Source organism: Artemia sp. Qi Xiang Cuo, chromosome 1 (genome assembly GCF_049724085.1).
Source record: "Artemia sp. Qi Xiang Cuo chromosome 1, ASM4972408v1, whole genome shotgun sequence".
NCBI lineage: Eukaryota > Metazoa > Arthropoda > Branchiopoda > Anostraca > Artemiidae > Artemia > Artemia sp. Qi Xiang Cuo.
In genome coordinates, this window is record NC_142794.1 from 76,124,643 (window position 1) to 76,145,311 (window position 20,669).

At 33.2% G+C, this 20,669-nt stretch overlaps 1 protein-coding gene across 1 annotated transcript in view; it reads right to left on the minus strand.

The window, feature by feature from the left end:
- The window catches only part of AdamTS-A (ADAM metallopeptidase with thrombospondin type 1 motif A), a 646,314-nt gene that overhangs the window by 180,553 nt on the left and 445,092 nt on the right, over nucleotides 1-20,669 (minus strand). The window contains exons 23-26 of the mRNA XM_089091831.1: nucleotides 20,245-20,451; nucleotides 14,530-14,688; nucleotides 11,956-12,138; nucleotides 1,772-1,942 (exon numbers count right to left, since the gene is read on the minus strand). Coding sequence (XP_088947957.1) covers nucleotides 1,772-1,942; nucleotides 11,956-12,138; nucleotides 14,530-14,688; nucleotides 20,245-20,451 — 720 coding nt within the window. The remainder of the gene's footprint in view (nucleotides 1-1,771; nucleotides 1,943-11,955; nucleotides 12,139-14,529; nucleotides 14,689-20,244; nucleotides 20,452-20,669) is intronic.

A 20,669-nucleotide genomic window follows, 5' to 3' on the forward strand; every position in this document is an offset into this window, starting at 1 on the left:
TTTGATCATTTTGTTGATTTAATATTTTTTAGTTCAAAAGTAAGTTAATAATACAGAGCTACTCAATCTACGAAATGATCTTTATAGTATATCCAGCATGATATCTTCGAATATAATTAATGGCGAAAATGATGTATAAGGATATTGCCATGTTTTACTGATGACTATCGTTCAACCGTTGCAGCTTGGACTGAAGTTGAATTATTAGATTTTGCGTACAACATATTGAAGTTGAATATTGTTATATGATTTTTAGAAGAAGTACAAACTGTTATCCATGGATAATGAATATAGATTTTGGTAGTAAAAAGCTCTGTAAATTGAACCAAAGCTTCGTAAACTGTTAAAATTGCATTGTTTTCAAGTTAATGAACTCGGTGAACTGTTCTATACCGTCTAGGTTTTTAATGTTTTTTTGGATGACTGGCAGCGTCTTTGTGTGGAGATTTGTATCTTTTGATGGAGTTTGAGTGCACGAGTCCAAGTAAGTCAAGCGGTATAGGTTTAGATTAGTGGCTATTGAGAGTAAAAATGTTAAGAAAACAATTCTTACTTCATATTATGCAGAATAATTAAAGTTAACACATTTTATGTGCAGCCCAGCTATACTTCATCCCCCCCCCCCACCCTTAAATTGCAAATATATAGCCCAAAAAAAATATATATTTCCAATACATTCCGCCACCACGTTTTCCATTTCTTCTTTTTCACAGTTGATTTAATTTACGGGTACACGTTTTGAAACAAGAGAGAAGCATTGTGAGAATAAATGTGAAAAATCTAATTTCGGCTATATATTTGTCAATTAGAGGGGGGTCTGGGGTAAAGTATGTGGAGCTGCATGCAAAAGGAGTCTATAATTTTCATGCAAATTATGAAGTAAGAATTATCTTCTGAACGTGTTTCCTTCGCAACAGCCCCTAATCTAGACCTATACCAGTCTAGCAGGGCCGTATCCAGGATTTTTTTTTTGGGGGGGGGGGGGGGGGGGGCTAGATTTGTTTATATTCATTTATGTTACGTTTTTTACGAGTCAGACAAACATTTCGGGGGGGGGGGTCAAACCCCCTAACCTCTCCCCTGAATACGGCCTTGCAGTCAATCCCCTTTCGTCTTTTTGATCCTCCTTGTCTTATTTTACTTGATTTTTTTTTTACATGATAATAGCCTCTGGGTATTGCTGTGATGTAATAAATCAACTCTATTAGTCCTTCTTTTTATGGCATGACTAAGTAAATAACCTTTTTTTCCTGTAGACAGGGAGGGGGGCTATACGTGGCTATACACCCAATTCCAAACGAATGTTAAATGGACATATAAGGCCGAAAGGTAATAAAAGAAAAAAACAGTTGATATTTGAAATTAGTTAGAAAATCAAACCATGTTGGGTTACTGTGTTTGTCGATAATTTTCTATTTGTGGAATACTATTAGCGAAGATAAACTTTGGTAATTTAACAAAGATAAAGCAGATTGATTTGATTCCAATTTAGTCACAAAACTGTCACAATTGCTTTTTTTTCAAAAATAGTCTCTTACCTCTGACCATTCCCCAGCATGTCCTATCACATTCCTTGAGAAGATAATATTTGGTTTATAAGCTTATGGAGAAAATATGACCAAATTTTTCGGTAATTTTATACTTGTGAAAAACTATTGGCGAAGAAATATTTTGGTAATTTAGCAAAGGTAAAACAGATTAATTGGATGACAAATTTAGTTTTAAAACTGTCACAATTGTTTTTTCGGGTTTTTTTTCAATAGTCACTTACCTCTGACCATTCCCCAGTATGCCAAGAAAAGGGGCAAGGTTTCGAATTGCACTTTTTCGTTGAAATTTTCTTGGTTAGTTGGTCACAGTAATCAAGGCTTATTCTTCTTCCTCCAGAATCAGCACAGTAAACATCCCGTGACTTAATACCCTTACCACAAGATCTTGAGCACTATAAAAGATTATGTTAATTGTCTGATGTTCCTTTGAAAAGATGTAATGAAAAGGTTAATAAAAAAAAGCATTTTTCATTGCCCTCTATTGTTTTAAACCTGAGAAAGTTAGACTGCAATCAAAGATGAAGAAAATACACCAACATTTGAGGTTAAATTTGAGACTAATAACAAATAAACGGATAGATAAAAATCAGAAAGAATAAAAATCATCTAGAACTGGTGCCTGATGCCTTCAAATTCTAAAGCAAAACCAGCTTTGTTTCATTTTAATATATTTTCTACAATAAGTTTCAAAGGCTAATAGTATTTGGATGATTTCGGCATTTCAATTATGCTGGAAGTGGTATTAAAATATAAATAGAGCATAAACTAACAAATAAATGATAAATAGTTATAGGCTATAATTTTACCATTGCTATATCGTATAACAATGGCAAAATCCAGTAGAATTTTTTTCAAAGGAGTACTGTTTTCAAGCAATGCCTAGTTTATTCAAGATTATATTAATAGATTAAACATTTTAATGAAAACGTAAGTTTTATGCGGTAAAGCGAGTTTATATTGACCCTTAAATCCTCTTTTATTTTGGGAACAAGCACAAAGATGTGAAAATAGGATCAGTGAGGTAAGTCTGAGTCTGAGCTAAGTCTGAGAACACAAGATGTAACACCTTCAAGACTCGACTATTTTTTTTTTTTTTTTTTTTTTTTTTTTTTTTTTTTTTGTCATGAAAAAGAAGGAAAAGTAATTTTTATTGGCTCCGTGTCTGTTAAAAAGCCTGTGAATTAGTTGTGTTGAGTTAAAAATGATTTAAATGCCAAAGATAATTGTTTCACATAAGACTAACTTCCTGCATATTAGGGTTCAAGCCTACCAGTTTTGTTCTTTTTCTAAGAAGGGTGGGAGAGAGACAGAGAGATAGGGAAGGAAAGGGAAAGAGAGAAAAAGAAGAAATCAATGATACGTACATTCTTGAGAGTATTTGATTTCTTTTTCATTTTATCCTCGATGTACATGGCACATCTTATTTTTAATTAATTCTCAAGAATTAATTGTTGGTTTTGTTTTCTGTTTCTTGTTTTCATTTCTTTTACATAAGAAGTAAATTCAGCCCTTTAAAAACCTTTGGTAGTGTTTTGGATGTGTATATTATCTTATCTTTTGTACCATTATATACTGCTTCCTAGCTCCTAGTATTTAGGTAACTGCAGACGCCTGATACAGTAACGGTTTTAGGCCTCATAAACGGGAAGGGCAAATAATTTAATAATAATAATTTATAATCTAATAAAATAAAAATTAATAAAATTAAATAAACTAATTTAATACCATATATCAGAAAATCTGAGCAAAAGCCCCCCTCCCTCGGCCCAGACCTAGAACCCCCACTGACCTGATAACAATTAGCTATGAGCTTAAAAGACAAGTACAATTAAAACACAACAGAGCAAGGTGAATCTTGTAAAACAAACCGTGCAGTTCTGTTCATAGAATCAATGAGAAACTTATAAGAGTTGGGTCATTGGCGGCTTAACATGTTCGCATAGGGATAAAAAAAACTACTAGCGACACACGGTGACATCTGTCAGCTTTATTAAAAAAGATGGCGCTAAATATGATGAATCTACAATGTAATAAGATTTAAGCTGAGATATTCTCTGTACATGGCAATTAATCGACAATTTTTTTTTCAATAGGTGTATCAAGGTTAAAACACAGTTGGACAATATAGTTGCAATAAATCTTTGCAGGTTATGTCGACTAGTTAACTTTAAGCTGCTGTTCCTATTCGGCTCTAAATTTTTGTTTTTCTATTTTTAACCTCCCCTGCATTTTTAAGCATCTGAAATGATAAGTATACAGCATTTCTAGGTAAAAGAAAATCACCAAACCCTAGTGGCAGTTAGAGTTTGCCTAGTGGCAAACCTTGACATTACTGATGTTAATTTCCGGTACAAAACCAGTTTCCACTCTTATAAGCTTCCCATACACTTTGGAGTGACAGCTCGCACAGCAGAACAAAGAGGATTTTGAACAAAAGCTCGCTCAAGCGTCTAAGCAAAACAAGTAAATAATAAAAAATGGATATGGTACGTAATTATCAGAAGATCATTTCTTCATATTTGAATTTTAACAAACTGGAGATAAAACGTGACGAATACATACTTTCTGGACAATTTCTCTTCAGCTTGATGAAATGCAAAAAAAAGGAAAATTAATACTAAATGAGCATTACGAGCTCTTATTTCTATTCTGTAGCCTTTATAGCAAAATTCACATTTTCAAATCTAGCAACAATGACTTATTCATGAAATAAATTTTTTCTTCCACAGAAATAACCCATCCGTAACCTGATTTCGACTATTCCTGAAGTAGGAAAGTGGCCAATAAAGAAACACCGAGTCGTGTTCATTGATAATTCTAAGACATGACCTGCTGTACTAGGGCAGGTCGTCCCTTGATTATGCAGTGTCATGGGCTATGGCTATATTTCCAGACAATTGAATTTAATGGTATCATTTCCCGTCCTCCTTATTACTCGTCCTGAGATAAAATAAAGATATACTAAATAAAATAAGACACGAGTAAAATTATTTTATTCGGCTTTGCATCCAGCAGTCTTTAAAGACAAAATTCAGATATTTAGCATCTAAGATGAATGACCTACACTCTAGATATATTTTTATTCTTAAGAAATACGACCTTGATGATCTGGTTTGGTTCATCCCTGACTTAGAAAAATGATCAGTACAGAAGAACCAAGTCATGTCCTTTGAAATACCGATGACATTCCTGCTAGGGATTTGAATGATAATAAGTGTGTCTCCTTGCAAGTCTTTTTGTCGTTTTGCTATATTTTTAGAAGTTATTTTGCGCTTAATTTTTATTTCAGTATTCTGGTTTTTCTCATTGTTGTCCTTATGTGGGTTTACGAAAAAATTAATTATTTTGTCAATTATGATACACTAATTTCATTTTTCAATGGAGTATACTTACAATCACCTCTCCATTTTAATGGAGAATAAATAAAATTATGGGGTATGTAATCTGTTTGAACAGGAATTGATAAGATGACCGTTAAAGAATATTAGAATAGCTTTTATGTTGTTAAAAATATACATTAAAAAAGTAGAAAAAAATCAAAAGGGGTCGAATTTAATAATTTTGATAACAGAGCAACTTGTTGCCTTTATGATTCAAGACAAAATTGTAACTTAGTTCCCCTCTCCCTTTTTTTAGAATACCAACATTATAATTAACTTTCCAGATTTTATGATATAAAAAGATAAAACTATCTGGAGAAAAGATACGTCTAAGCATTGGTCTCCCCTGCCAATAATTTTACAGTTTCCTGACCCCCAGCCCCCTGGATAAATTTATAAGTGCACACAGTTTTTTTTTGCTTAGGTTGCAGAGCTGGAGTGAATGGTTCTGATTATCATTGGAAGGTAATTTTAACATTGACTAATAGGTTAATGAATAAATACAAATGTGTAAGCTTTTTAACATAAGTTGTAAGAACGCAGCATGATATGGCTGTTGCGGATCAACAATGAAATGTTTAAGCTTACATAAAAGAACTTAAAATAAGTGTTAACCTCCTTTTCTCTCAAGGTAATACGATCTCTTTTTTTTTACAAGACTAGAAATTGCATTTACGTACCACCTGGAAAGCAGAGTAGACCTGGAAACAGATCATTACCACATTCGTTAATCATTAAATTTGAGCAGTTAAAAACTAAAAAGATTTAATTTTGGGACGTTCGACGATAAATTACCCGTATCGAAAATCGGCCAAGCTGTTTTATCGGGTTCGGTTCTATCAGAAGGCAATCCTTTCATGGTAGGACCAGAATTACAAAATCCAGCAAAAATACGACCATCACTCTTACTCAATGTAGAAGTGTACATTTCTAAAAACTCCCAAACACTTAGTTATAACTTTACATTTGATGCGATTGCAGAAAGCAGGCCTTGTTCAATAAGCAGCTGGAGTGGAATGGTTTTCATAGGTGCCTTTTCTTAAAAGGAGGCGAGCAAGAAGGGGTAAGAGAGGGAAAGGGAAAAAGAAGGAATATCTGATAGATCCTTGAGCACATTTAACGGAAATTATTGATTCCATCCGTGGCTAAAAGATTAGGGTTACCTCCGGCTATGTGTCATCTAAGATTTTTCCACAAACTATATTTTATCACGAACAGTTTTTAATGGTCACAGGAATTATTTCCTGTTTACCGAGAAACATGTACTCTTTGTGTAATGCTGGAGTAGAAAATAGAAATTTAAAGCTGAAATGGCATCATTTTATATGTGCCTTTTCTTTAAGACACTTTTCTTGCGAGCGAGAAAGGGGGGGGGGGAGAAAAAAAAGACAGCTGATATATCCCTAAAGTATTTAATAAAAATTCTTGATTTCATCTTTGAATAAAAGGTTGTCTCTTTCTAACCCCTGCTATTTGTTATCAAAGACTTTTCCACAAAGCTAAACTCTATCATCGAGCAGTTTCTATTAGTCAGAGGAATTTATTTTGTTTCTACGAAGAAGCAAGTATAGTAAATGGGGCAAAATAGGACAAAAAGGGGTAAAAATACAATTTTTTCACATCTGAACACTTTGAAAAATTATTCGTTCTTTTCCTTTGCGAGGACAACTGTGATGGTGTAACTGTAAGAGGAACATGACAGTAATACTATAAAAATGTACGCACCATTTATGTAAAAGTCTATATGCATGAGCATAAATTTGCACAAGCAATGCATTCTTTTTGTAGCAGTCTTTCTAATATTGTCAATCAAGTTTTTATGCAAAATGATTTTATGCTTGTGAGAGGTATAAAACCATTTATGACAATACACTTCTTCGTAAAAAGTAAATCCCAAGAAGCTAGCCGCTCCTTCCCTTACTAGAAACAAAGTATATCTTTGAAGAAGAACATTTTCCCTTAACACTCAAGCCACAAAAGAAATATTAAATAAATATAAATGAGGCTGGCTTGTGAATATAAATCGTTTTTATTTTGCATCAGTGTTCTCTTACTTTTCAATGCCCTGCATTCAAGATTCCTACTATTATCCTGTTATAAAACTCTTCTTTTTTTTATCAAACAGTTCGGGGTAACGAACTGTAAGTAAGGAGGGACCCAGCTCAATGGTAACCGAAACTCTAAAAAACGGAATTTTGATACCAATGGATACATCAAAAGAATCAAATTTTAATTTTGATTTCAAATATATAAGTTTGAAATATATAAGATGAAAATCACCCCATCATATTAAGCGTATCAGAGAACCCTACTGTAGAGGTTTCAAGCTCTTATCTACAAAAATGTGGAATTTTCCATTATTTGCCAGAAGAAAGATCACGGATGCATGTTCATTTGTTTTTTTTTTCTTTTTCCCCAGGGGTGATCGTATCGACCCAGTGGTCCTAGAATATCGTAGTAGGGCTCATTGGAACGTAAATTAAAAGTTCTAGTGCCCTTTTTAAGTGACCAAAAAAATGGAGGGCAACTAGGTCCCCTCCCACGCTCATTTCTTTCCCAAAGTCAGTCGATCAAAATTTTGAGATAGCCAATTTGTTCAGCATGGTCTAAAATATTATAAATATGTCTTTTAGGATGGCTTAATCCCTCGAAGCCCCCAGGAGGAGGGCTAAAAGTTATGAACTTTACCCAATGTTAACATATTGTATTGTTTTTTGGGAAGTTTACTGATGTTTTCTGGAGGGTTATTTTCTGGCTGTGGGGGGTGGGTTGGTTGGGGGTTATGTTGGAGGATCTGTCCATGAAGGAAGTTTTCATGGGGGAAGGGAAATTGCCATGAAGGAAGCGCCGGACTTCCCAGCATTATTTATTGGTTATTGGGAAGTATACAGACATTTTCAGGAAGGATTTTTTTCTGGAGGGTGGGGCTGGAGGAGGAGGTTACTCGGGAGAATCTTACCGTGGAGGATGTTTCTTTGGGGTAAGGAATATTTCTATGAAGGGGGCGCCGGATTTCCAAGCATTATTTTAAAAACGATCAGAAATTAAATTAAAAAAAACAAGTTTTTTTCAACTGAAAATAAGAAGCAACATTGGAACTTAAAACGAACAGAAATTATAACGTTATGAGGGGGTTCTGCCCCAAGTCAATACCTCGCTCTTTACGCTACAGTTTTTTTTAGTGCTTTCAAAAGAGCTATCTATTCTAATTAAATGGCCTTTGGGATTCAGGGGTTTGTGAACTAAATTTTTTTTTAACTCTTAACTTAAAGAGCGTGGTATTGACTAAGGGTAGAACCTCATCATATACGTAATAACATATCCTTGATAAAAAAAAAACAATAAAAAAAACAAGCGAGGCGGATCTGGAGCAACCTAAACTCTTAGTGGTGGTACCCCTAGGTCAATGAATGTACCAAAATAATGGACTTATACTTTTCATTCTAAATATACAAGTTGCACTTGTTTTATCATTACTTAACAAATACTAGGAGCCTGAGAAAACTTACCCGATTTTTTAAAGAGGGGGGAAACATCTCCTACAAGTGAAAGAATTTTAATGAAAATCACACCGTCAGATTCAGCGTATCAGAAAACCCTATTACATAGGTTTCAAGGTCATATCTGCAAAAATCTGCAACTCTGTATTTTTTGCCAGAAAAAAAATATACGAATATAGAAGTTAGTTACGTAAGTTAATTCGTAAATTACGTCATAACCAAATTTAGAGACATCCATTTAGGAAAAGAAAAGTAAAATTTTTATACAAATTTTGTTTACTTATTCAATGACGGTGAGCCAAAATAAAAGCTGCATTAACTAAAAAACGATCAGAAATTGAATAAAAAAAAGGTTTTTTAACTGAAAGTAAGGAGCGACATTAAAACTTAAAACGAACAGAAAATATTCCGTATACGAAAGGGGCTGTCCCCTCCTCAACGCCTCGCTCTTTGCGCTAAAGTTAGAATCTGTCTCACAACTCTATTTTTTAAAACAATAGAAAACTTTAGCGTAAAGAGCGAAGCGTCGAGGAGGGGACAACCCCTTTCATATACGGAATAATTTCTGTTCGTTTTAAGCTTTAATGTCGCTCCTTACTTTCAGCTTAAAAAAACTTGTTTGTTTTATTTAATTGAACAAAGAGTCTAAAATTTGGCAGTGTAGAAGATAGATGAAATAATTTTAGGTAAATAATTTGTGAACTAGCAGATGGTATCTCAGGGTACGAGTGAGTATGGTAATTACAAAGGCATTAGTGTGAATTCTATAGGATGTAAATTACTACATGACTAATACTTTTTTAGATTTAGAGATCCTGTGGATAAAATTTTCACAGAAGAGCAGAGTCGTTTTACGAAGGGGAGAGGATACGTCGGTTATATTCTCACTATTGAATTTAAAACTGAGAAGTGTCTGAATCACCAGACCCCTTTAGTCCCCAGTTTTATAGATTATGAAAAAGCGTCTGACTCAGCCAGAGAGCTTTAGTAAAGGTCATATTCCTGTGTGGTGTACGAGATAAATACATTGAAGGGATTAGTGTCGTGTGTGAGACGAATGTTCCTGCAATTAAGGTAGGAAACGAAGCGAGTAGCTAGTTTCATGTTTGATCACGGATTAAACATAGTTTCGTTCTATCCCCATTATATGGATCATTTTGGTGGAACTTGTCCTAAGAAACACACCAAAGGTTAATGGAATTAGAGGGATTGTAAAACTCTCTTAGAATGATGTTTATGATAATGCTGACGATTTAAATGTGCAAGATAGGCATATAAGCAAAATGAATAGTGTTTTAACTGTTTTGAGTGTTCTGAGTGTAAGAATAGGTTTCAAAATTAACTGTGAGAATAGAAAGTCAATCAGTCTAGGAATAAACGAAGGTGAAGAGGTTATGTTGGGTAACGAGAGATCGATCAAGTAGATAACTTCACAATAAAGACGGGGGATACAGTGAAGGTATAAGAAGTAGAACAGCCAAGCCCAGGTTGTTTTTTCACAGTTAAAAGTTTGGAAGAACAGGAAGATAAGTCTGCAAATCAAGATTGGGATATTGGAAGCTACAATAATGACAGTTGTCTTGTAGGGTTCTGAAATTTGAGCACTTTGGGAGACGGAGGAGGGTTTGCTAAATGTTCTCCAAAGGAATTGCCTACTGAAAGTTTTGGGTACCCATTTGACTGACCGTATATCAAACAATAAGGCTGTAAAAAGATGTAGTTCTAACCCACTTTCTATGGTTATAGTGACAGAAATGTTGAGATGGCTAGGACACGTTTTGCAGATGCAAAATGAAAGATAACCAAAGATCGTCTTTTTCGACCATTCAGGGATCTAACGAAAAGCAGGTCATCCGGGTCATAATGAAAGATTTAAAGTAAATTTGGATTTTTGGGAGGGTGTAAAGAGGGAAGCTTTGAATAGATTGAAGGAGGAGGAGTGTGTTCAGCTGTTTAGGATCAGGTGACTTATTGCTGGAGTGTGCTGTTAATAGTAGCAGTAATAGTAGTATGTTCTATATACAATGTGTGTACTATGTAGTATTCGGTTTCTGCTCAAAGCTCAGGAGTTATATTTTCTATTTTTTCCTGAATTAAATCATTCAGTACAAAGATTCTAGCTTACCGAAGACTATTAGAAAATCATTTAATGTAGAAATTTGAATGACCTTATTTGGAAAATGAGTTAAAGGGAATGCACTGGATGCAAAGATTCGTATTCTTGATGACATATTTCTAGCTTGATTATTGTGATTTTACTCTCACACACGATAAACCAGGAAATTTCCTCGTGAAGAAAACCAAGAACGAACAATTTTTCATGGGGTAAAATAGTTACAACTTCACCTCGTTTTCAGAAAATAAAGAAAATTTTCATCTTTAGCCCATATTTCATAGACTGCTAAATCACGATGGGGGCGGGTCAGAGCCCTTGTGCTCAATAAAAATTTAACAGTTCTTTAAATAGCCATAAAATTACATAAGATTACAAGCAGGAAGACCAACCCACAATTTAATCATAAGCTTTTCAGAGGTCACAAATTCCAGGATCACTCAGACTTTGATACCTAATCGAATCATAAGAATCAAAGAATGAGACCCCTGAGAAAAATGAATGCTACGCTTTGTGGATTTCGGTGTATTCTGTCGATTGCGCCTAATAAATATATTAGGCCTATGGAAGGCCTAGGTCACAACATAATGATAAAGGAAAGTTCAAGATCATTAGTTAGAAAGCAATAGCCATCATTTTTCATTTTGGAAATCCCATGTATTTAAAAGCTAATTTAAAGACCAGAGAAGTCAAACAAATAAATCAGTAGTCAATCAACTTTGTTGATAAACAAGACTAGTAATTTGTTATCACAAAAGGTGTATGACTGGATTTAAAGGCTTAAGCATTGTAGCTTCAAAATAACAATAACGACAAAATAAAATTTTACTGAGTGATCTTGCCTATTAAATTTACACTGGCATTCTAAGGCTCCACCACATATTTCTGAAATAGTAACGTAAGCTAAATAAAAAATGAAATGCGCAGCCATATTTGTCCCCTTATGCATACACTTTAGTAAATTTTTAGATTTTTCTTCATTGCTTTATTTGGTTATTTTACCCTTCAAGGCAAAACAAAAATATTAATCAAATAGCTTCAATATTTAAATTATTGATATATTACGGTAGTTAATAATAGCCTTAAAAGCCTAAAAAAATACTTTTTAAGGCATGAATGTTCATTCTTGCTGTATGAATTGCTTTTAGAGATTTATACCCACCTTAATTAAGAGTTTCAAACCTACCTTTTTTTCAAAATGAAACTGTGAAGATGTTTTATGTCAAAGTAGACTTAACTTGCAGTCCAATTTTAAAGAAAGGGCATGTAAATACAAATGATAAAAATATAACGAGCTAGAAATTTAAAAATTCACAGCAAACACCTGGAACTACTGTAATTCCTCTACTGACAAAACTAGAAGAATTAAAAGCAGAACCACTAAATTTAAAGAGGACTTCAGTTCTTCCTACTTGATTCCAAACTCCAGCCCTCCAGGAGAATGTCTGAGAAGAGTTGCAAGCGTGCAAGTTGCAAACGCGCCGCTCTTCAGGTCGCGTTCGCGCATCACACCTTATGTCGGCTACAGTCTTTTCCAAATGATCTTGGCATTCAATGATGCGTTGTTCAAAACCACCACCACACGGCTTGTTGCACTAAGCAAAAACGAGGCATTTTAGGTCAAATCTACATCCAAACTATGTTAGTCAGAGATAGAAATAAATCGATAAAGCAAAGATATTTGATGATGAAAATTAGAAAGCTAAATTTTTATTAAAGAAGGAGAAAAGAGTAAAAGTATACAATAGGAAAAGAAACACATCCAGCAGCAGGTTTTTTTCTGGTATATCAAACTCAGAGAATATTTCATTTGCAAGCTCCAGACACCCACTCCCTCCCCTAAACCCTTCTCTTAAACCGTTCTAAGAACTGTTTAAGATGCTCCATTATTCTTTCGAATATTTTTTTAGAATTTTTAACATCCTAATTTAAATTACGTTTGATAATCTGATTGTGCGGAAGGTTTGTATTTGTGAGAATTCAAAATCATTTTCAATAAACAATCTATTTCTTCTACAGAAAGACAGAATTTTCAAAGAGGCAAGTAAAAAAAAGTAAAAAAAACGATGAGCGCTTTCTAATCTAAAATTATGCAAATAGTATGTTATAAGGCGTTGAGTAAATTATAAACTAAAGATAATAATGACATTTTCGATTTGTTCTACAGAAAAACAACATTTTTGAACGCACAAGCAAAAAAAAAAAAACAACGATAAATGAAACAAGTAGGTGCTTTGTAAGCTAAAACACAGCAAATAGTTTGTTAGGACGCATTGACTTAAATTATAAACTAAAGATAATTAAGACTTTTTAATTTCCTAATTCGATTCATTTTGAGTAAATTTTTCTTTCAGTGAATTTCTCTCCGTCTCGTATCAAATATTCTTTGGTGATATTTTACAAAATTCTTAGATACAGCTGCTCATTCCAGTATATATATATATATATATATATATATATATATATATATATATATATATATATATATATATATATATATATATATATATATATATATATATATATATATATATATATATATATATATATATATATATATATATATATATATATATATATATATATATATATATATATATATATATATATATATATATATATATAGAATTTTTTTGATCTAAAAATGGTGTAACTTTTACTGAAAGTATACTACAATAAATTATTGTAGTTTAAGACAACTAGTCTCCACCACAGATGAAACACGGAAGACGTAGTAATAAAAATTATCATTTTATATATTATGTATTTATAATATGTTAACATTATCTTTATATTACAAATATAGTATATAACTTATCGTTTATATATTTATAATATAAACGAAAGTTGTGCCATGCTAGCTATACAATAGCCAAATGTACACTGAAATAATCAGAGTTTCGAAGAACACAAACAACAAAAGCAACCAATATTAATGAAAAATAACCATGCTAGGCCAATCAAGAGTTCTTCTTGAAAACTGTGATCTATTCAAAACTTTAAAAAACTCAATAAATAAAATAAGAAAGTTCTAAAATAAAGTTTATTTTAGGACCGACTAGCAGCTACAAAAAATATATAGGATACCTGCCCATATTTTATCACTACTTTCATAATCCCTAATCTTCTAGTTTTGTCCATAAAATTCCCCAAAAGAAAACTGGGTAAACTCAAATCTCACAGGAAATTTACTTAAGTGAAAATTATCAACTTGAGCTTCATGTTGACATTTGGGGATTTACGAACGTTAATCGTTGGGGAGACTTCAGAGACTCTATTTTTTATTCGAGAGAATTCGGAGAAATTTGAAGTATTCAGGGATATTGAAAGCAATAGATCTTTAATATCCTGACAAGCCTTCCAGATTACAGGGTAAAGTCACTTTAAAATATTAATCTGTCGCTATGATTTCCTTGCAAGAAAAATGAAAATTCGATTTTACAGCCAAAGCCATTGAAGACGATAAAAAAAAACCATTGCTTTTTAGTTAAATCTTTCGAAACTGCCCTACACAAATTGACTTCAACTACACTCGCTTGTTACAAAAATCTAACATAAAATTTTAGTTACTCAAACGCTATTTATTTTTTTTTATTTAGCTTTCTGTCGTACAACATGGAGGCCATTTATTTTAAAAAAAATAAAATGAAAAAGATACCGAGGAAAGTCCTGGTCAAAAACGCCTTTAAATGAAAAATTAAAAATAAAATCCGAAAGTATTTCTTTTCAAAAGAATGGTTGAAACATTTACACTTAGGTTTTCAAACAGAAACACAAATTTCCCTTAATGTATTTACTCTAAAATAGCTTTACATTCAAGTCATAACCAAGTATTTTTAAGGATATATAATTTTCAGTTATTGTCTATGAACCCTATCGACTTTTCACCTTTACGAGTCTGCGTAGATTAGTCTGTGTCTTTGAGCGCCCCAGTAAAGTGTTTATATTAGTTTGTGTGCTTGATTATCCATGTCAATATCACTTACTTCTTTCCAAGGTGAGATTCTCCATTCAGGACAAGGATCTGAATTACATGGTACTGTATCCCTAGGCCTTACCGATGAGCATTGTACAGACTCAAAACCGTCTATGTCCTGGCACACAACTTTTCTTCTCTTTGCTCCACCACCACATGTTCTAGAGCACTAAAAAACAGCAATAATTACTAGTTTAATACGTAAATAATAATAAGACTAATACTAGTTTTAATTTTACTAGTTTACTAGTTTTACAAGTTTACTAGTTCTTAGTAATAATAGTAAGATCATTGCTATTTTTTATCTTGGAAACCAAGTTACTAATAAATAAAATATCGTCACTGAACATCGTCATATGCTTTGTTACTAAGGTAGTGGAGGGAGTTAAGATAAAAGTTCTTTATTCGGATGAGATGTTTTCATTTTAGAAGGAATAAAACAAAAACTACATTCCATGTGCATTTTGGTTTTCCGAAAGAGGAAACGGGGGTAGCTCTCTGGAACCTTCTTTTTAGTCTTCTTTGGGATTGGAAAGGGCTAGCACAAGGAGAAGGGCTTTAAGGGAATAGAAGCTGTACATTCTACAATTTTGATATTGGTATCTACACACCTCTGCTAGAATATTAATATTCATATATAAATATCAGTGCTTCTACATATTCGTAATAATATTCATATACATACTACTATGCTAAGCATTAAACACTACCCAGAGAGACCCAAACTTCAGGTTAATAAATCCTTAACTATGCTTAAGTTTAAATAAAATAGTTTATTTATTAGCTTAGTAAATACAATGAATTACAACAATTCAGTAAAGTTATCTCCTGCTCCAGGTGGCACTTCTTTTTTTTGTAAAAAAAAAAGAAAGGCGCTTCATTTTCTATGTGATATATTGATTTTAATCATAAATAAGGTTTTGGTTAATTTAGCGGAACATCTTCCCTTTTTGTTGCTGTGTATGCTGTGTTACATTTCATCTTGTTTCTCTTTTCTTTTTCATTTTTGTTCTGTATTAATCATTGCTCCTTTTATTAACCGTTGTTCAAAAATCAGAAACAATTCACATTCATTAATTCAATGTCCCTTAAGGGGTAAAAAGTGATTTTAAGGTATATAAACCATTAATGAGAAGTATTTATTTATCAATCTAACTTTTTCTATATCCGTTTGAGCTTGGGTTTCCTATCGGGGGACTCAAGGATATTCAGGGAGTGATCCAGGGGGCACAGGGATATCTGTCCCGAAAGGTTGCACAAATTACAAGGGCAGAGGGGTAGAAAATAATAATGGGAAAGCCCATGTTTTGCTGCCCCACCCCTTTCAAAAAACCTTTTTCATCCAGCTATTAGGCGATTGACTCCTATTCCAGCTTCTAAGATGTAAAAAATAAAGAAAATTTAACATAATTCGTTGACCTTTAGCGTAGATGGTAGGGATTTAATCCGGTTTCACAAACATCAGTAACTATATGGAATGCATTGAAACCTCTGCAAATCATAGCTCAACAAAATATGGTGACTTTTTCTATCTTTTCTCTGTACCTAATGAGATTAATTTCAGAAGTAAGAATTTTATTGTGTGTTTCTACGAACAGTAGGCTCTGTAATTTACTGAAAATCTTTGACCTTAACAGTTATCAACAATAGCATTAACTCTCAGCTATCTAATACAGGGATGTAACTTAGGAAAGGGTCAGGCAAACCCATCCCCCTAATGTTAATAGTTTCTTGTATAATGGTTTCATTCATTCAGGATAGAATAACTGTAAGACAATTAATAAAACAGTTCGTTTTTGGCAAAACAAATTGTCTTGTGCAATAGCCAAGCAAATAGAGACTTTTGGCTTATGTAACTTCCATTTATCTAAAAATACCACATTAAAGTGCACTATTTGTACACTACTTGCTATCTACAGCTGATACTTGTTATAACTGATACCAACAATTATCTACAATTACATTAGTACTATTATTTAGATTGGTAAGGTCACATGCAATGACTTTCGGTTTAGCTCTGTCTTCAGAGAATCTTTAGTAAGGTCTCTAGGACTCAATTTTGTGGGAAAATGGAGTCATACTCATTTTGGGAGTGGAAGTGGCTTCTCTTCATTATAATCTTTTTATACTGATAAAGTGTCTAGTCCAATGTTGAATTAACTATAATTTGTGTTTTAAGAGATAGCAGTAAAAGTACTTTGCTGCACACCAAGCAAATAGCATAGATATAATGTGATAGGATATGTGTTGTCCGTTTGCCTAGAGCATAAACTCTTTTTGTCAATTCTGCACATCCCAACTTTACCATTCTCCCCTAATGGAATTGGAAAAAAATCAGGATTATGTTCCCAAGTGAACTTACCATTCCTTATTGATGATGCTGAACCTAACAATCGTAGGTTTAAAATTTGTAGTTTGGCAAAACTACTCAAATGCTTCTCAAACAGGATTAGTTGAGACCAATGCTATGGAATAGACCTAGCAATCTTTTAAGAACTCCCCTCAAAAAATTTCTCCCAGGAAACCAGCTATTTTGTACTTAGAGATATACCTGGACAAAGAGGGTGTAAATTTGGGAGAAGTCCCTCAATGGATATTTCTACTTATCCCACAGCCAGCCCAATGAGGTTTCTGGCTTTAATTTGAAATTTAAAAATAATTACCAAATTAATTCAAATGCTAGAATGCATGTAGCTCTGCATTTTTTGCAGCAAAAATAGTTATCCATGAATGAAATTCCACAAAGGCTATATCAATTTGGGTACTAGGAAAAGACGAGTCAAGTTACTAATTTGTACTCATTCTCATACTTAAAAGCATTATTCTCTTATTCTACTATAATTGTACTTATTCTCTTACACGCTTAAATGCATTTACATAAACATTTCCAGTAGTCAGTTCATTTCTTTTCATACACAACATGAGTGCCGCCTTGCAGGGGCTTAAAAGCATACTTAAAAGCATTATTCTCTTATTCTACTATAATTGTACTTATTCTCTTACACGCTTAAATGCATTTACATAAACATTTCCAGTAGTCAGTTCATTTCTTTTCATAAACAACATGAGTGCCGCCTTGCAGGGGCTGGGGTGTTATTCCATCCCCTACGAAAATAAAAGTTTAAGAAACGCAACAAAACAAAAAAAGAGAAAAACTCCAACTTAAATCTGGGAAAAACAAAAATACCGGTAGTGATTAATCACCCCCCCCCCCCTAGGCTATTTTTCTGACAGTGCTCTTGATAGAAACCTGATTAATCGGAAATGAAGATACCCAGGCAATGATCCTTCCTTAGTCCTGCATGAGAACAGCTTCTAGTCTCAAATATAGGAAAATGGGTTGAAAGATTATCTCTCTAAGTCCCAGTTCACCATCATCATTCTATTACCAAGGGTGCCAGTTCAAGAGAATATAGGGGGGGAGTGTGATATTTTTCATTTTTTTAAAATGAGGTTCCAAAAATGCCCTTTTCCAAAATCTAGGAGGTGGGGTATTTTGTTTCTTCCAACCTTATTAAAAGAAAATACCTAAAATCTAGGTGGGTATATACCCCCTGCCGTCCTCAATTGGCACCCCCCTGTCTGTTACTAGGGTTACACAAGACTACAGAACATCTATAACTATTTACATACGAGTCAAAGTCGTACTTACATTGGCTCTATGTCAAGTAGTCCTCCTGCTGCTTCAGAGATATTGACGAACATAAAAGCAAAGCCAAGCAACAAGATGACATTGACTCAAAAGCAAAAAAGCAAACTGTACAAGCATAAGGATTAGGCTTAAGCATTTCCCAGAAAACCAGTGGTTCAAATCCTGGTCATAGTAAGGCGCATCTTTAGTTCACTGATTGCTATCTGGTAACCAACAATTGTGCTACACTGAATGAGTTTTTTTTTTCCTTGGCAAGATCGAAACGCATCCAAAACGGATAACAATTTTTCTATTACAAAACAAAACATGCAAAAAAAATCAGTGGTAAAAATAAAATGATAAAGGCTTCAGTCCGGTTTGTTTCCCGTAATGAAGTTTGTGAAAAAAATCGATTCCATAACTTCTAAAGCCTCGAATCTAATCAGAACCATATTATTAGGGCTGTTACATCAATTGGTGGGAATAGGCTAAGGAATACTTAGGGTTCTCAAACCCTAAGTATTAAAAACACTACATCAATTGGTGGGAATAGGCTAATCAATTTTCACAGATAAATGTGATCTAATTTAACAATTAGAGATAACGAAATTAGAAAAATATAGCAATATAACAACATATTTGTTAGTTCCAAGTTGTAATATCAAAGAGAAATATTGATTTTTATCCGTATTGCAAACAGTCACGATCTTTCCGTAGCTGCGATCTGCCAAAAGCAATAAAAAATATATAAAAATATAAAATATAAAATTGCCTTGTCAATACCCTTACTTCTTGTTTATACTATATTTTTTACATGCTTGTCATAGAAGAACAAAAAAAGATTTACGATAAAGTTTCATCGTAAAAATGGACATTGAAATGACAGTTTTGGGCATATAATATAGATTAATATTAATTTTGATATTCTTCGCCATATTCTGAGTTCTGAGTTACTTGAACTGCAATTTTTCATATTTGCTGATTTTCAATTGAGCTATACCAGGTAAGTCTCGTTTTACAAAGGTTAGGCAGACATTTCAAATTACTATATCCTGGTTCTTGGTATTACCGGCACTGCGGATTGATTATTGCCTGGGAATACACAGCTTAGGATTCACTCCAAGCTCCCACAGGGACTAAACAGGGACCTTTGTAGTAGAGAAGAAGCGTCGTTAATTGACAGATGGAATGGGATACATTCAATAGGTGTGAAAATTATTACGGAAATATTTTGGACTAATTAATTGATAAAATGATTTCGAAAAAAAAACAAAAAAACAAGGATATTGTGTTAAATGAATTTCTAATTATTTTTAGAGAATTTTTATAATGTTTATCGAAATTTTGGTTTTGTTAAAGTTAAAGTAAATAGGAAATGTGAATAAAAAGCGTAACATTGCGTTATAAGCCTTTCTTTCCTATAATAACAAAACACTAATACGGGCGTTTTGCAACAATTTCAAAATTGTCACACATTTTAACTGAGTAACATTCTATCAGGGTGGCCTCAAATTCAATGGGAATATGGCTAATTTTAGTACTAACTGTGAAGCTTGCTTGTTCAGATTATTTTTCTCAAACCCTAAGTATTAAAAACACTACATCAATTAAGTGGATACAGCCTTAAAATAATATACTGATGTGACGGCTTTGATATACCTAGTCAATACTCAAGAGTAATACTAATATTTGCCATCAAAGCCAAGATCATATTCTTAAGATTACGTTAAGATCTTTTTTGTATTATTACGGTAAGAGCTTAATCTAAGAGAAAGAAAGTCTAAGAGCAGTGAATTAAAGTGTGCAACTCTCAATTTTTATACTGATATAGAAAGTCAAAGAGGCAATTCGGGTCGTAGAATCGAGCAAAATTTACTTTGTAGTATATTTATTCATTCCAAACTGTTTGGCTCCAATTAGTTTAACACCAATTAAATAACTTTTTTTCAGCAAATTTTAATTTCTTAGATACCATGATGATGGTAAAATATTATTTTCAAAGTTTATCGTTTATTTTATAAATTCTAAATTCAACTATGCATTTTAAAAGAAGAGGGTTACATTTTTTTTCCTATTCTAAGGAAAAAAAAATACCTCTCCCCAAGGTCCAGTTCTCCAATTTGCTTTTGCTTTTCGGTTCCGCTGTCCAATATCTGCACTATGTTGTATATGTGTCGGACAGGGTGGTGTTGTAGGACAATAATCCTTAAGGCTTTGCATTATTGTACCATCACAATTTCTGTCAGCAACTTTTATATCTGTGTTCTCGATGACGCACGATACCTCTCGCCTTACTACACCCTGGAAATATATAAACTTAGGTATCCCATAATATACGGTAATGTTATACCTCAGATCTTTCTTAAAATGAGCAAATAAAAAACAATGAATTAGTTTCATTGGGGTGTTCAACTTTATGAATACCCCAATGTAAAATGTCAGTTCAACTTTATGATGTATAAAAAGAAGGAGGGGATCAATATAGCGAAAATCATTGAAGGGGTAAAAATTAGGAGGCT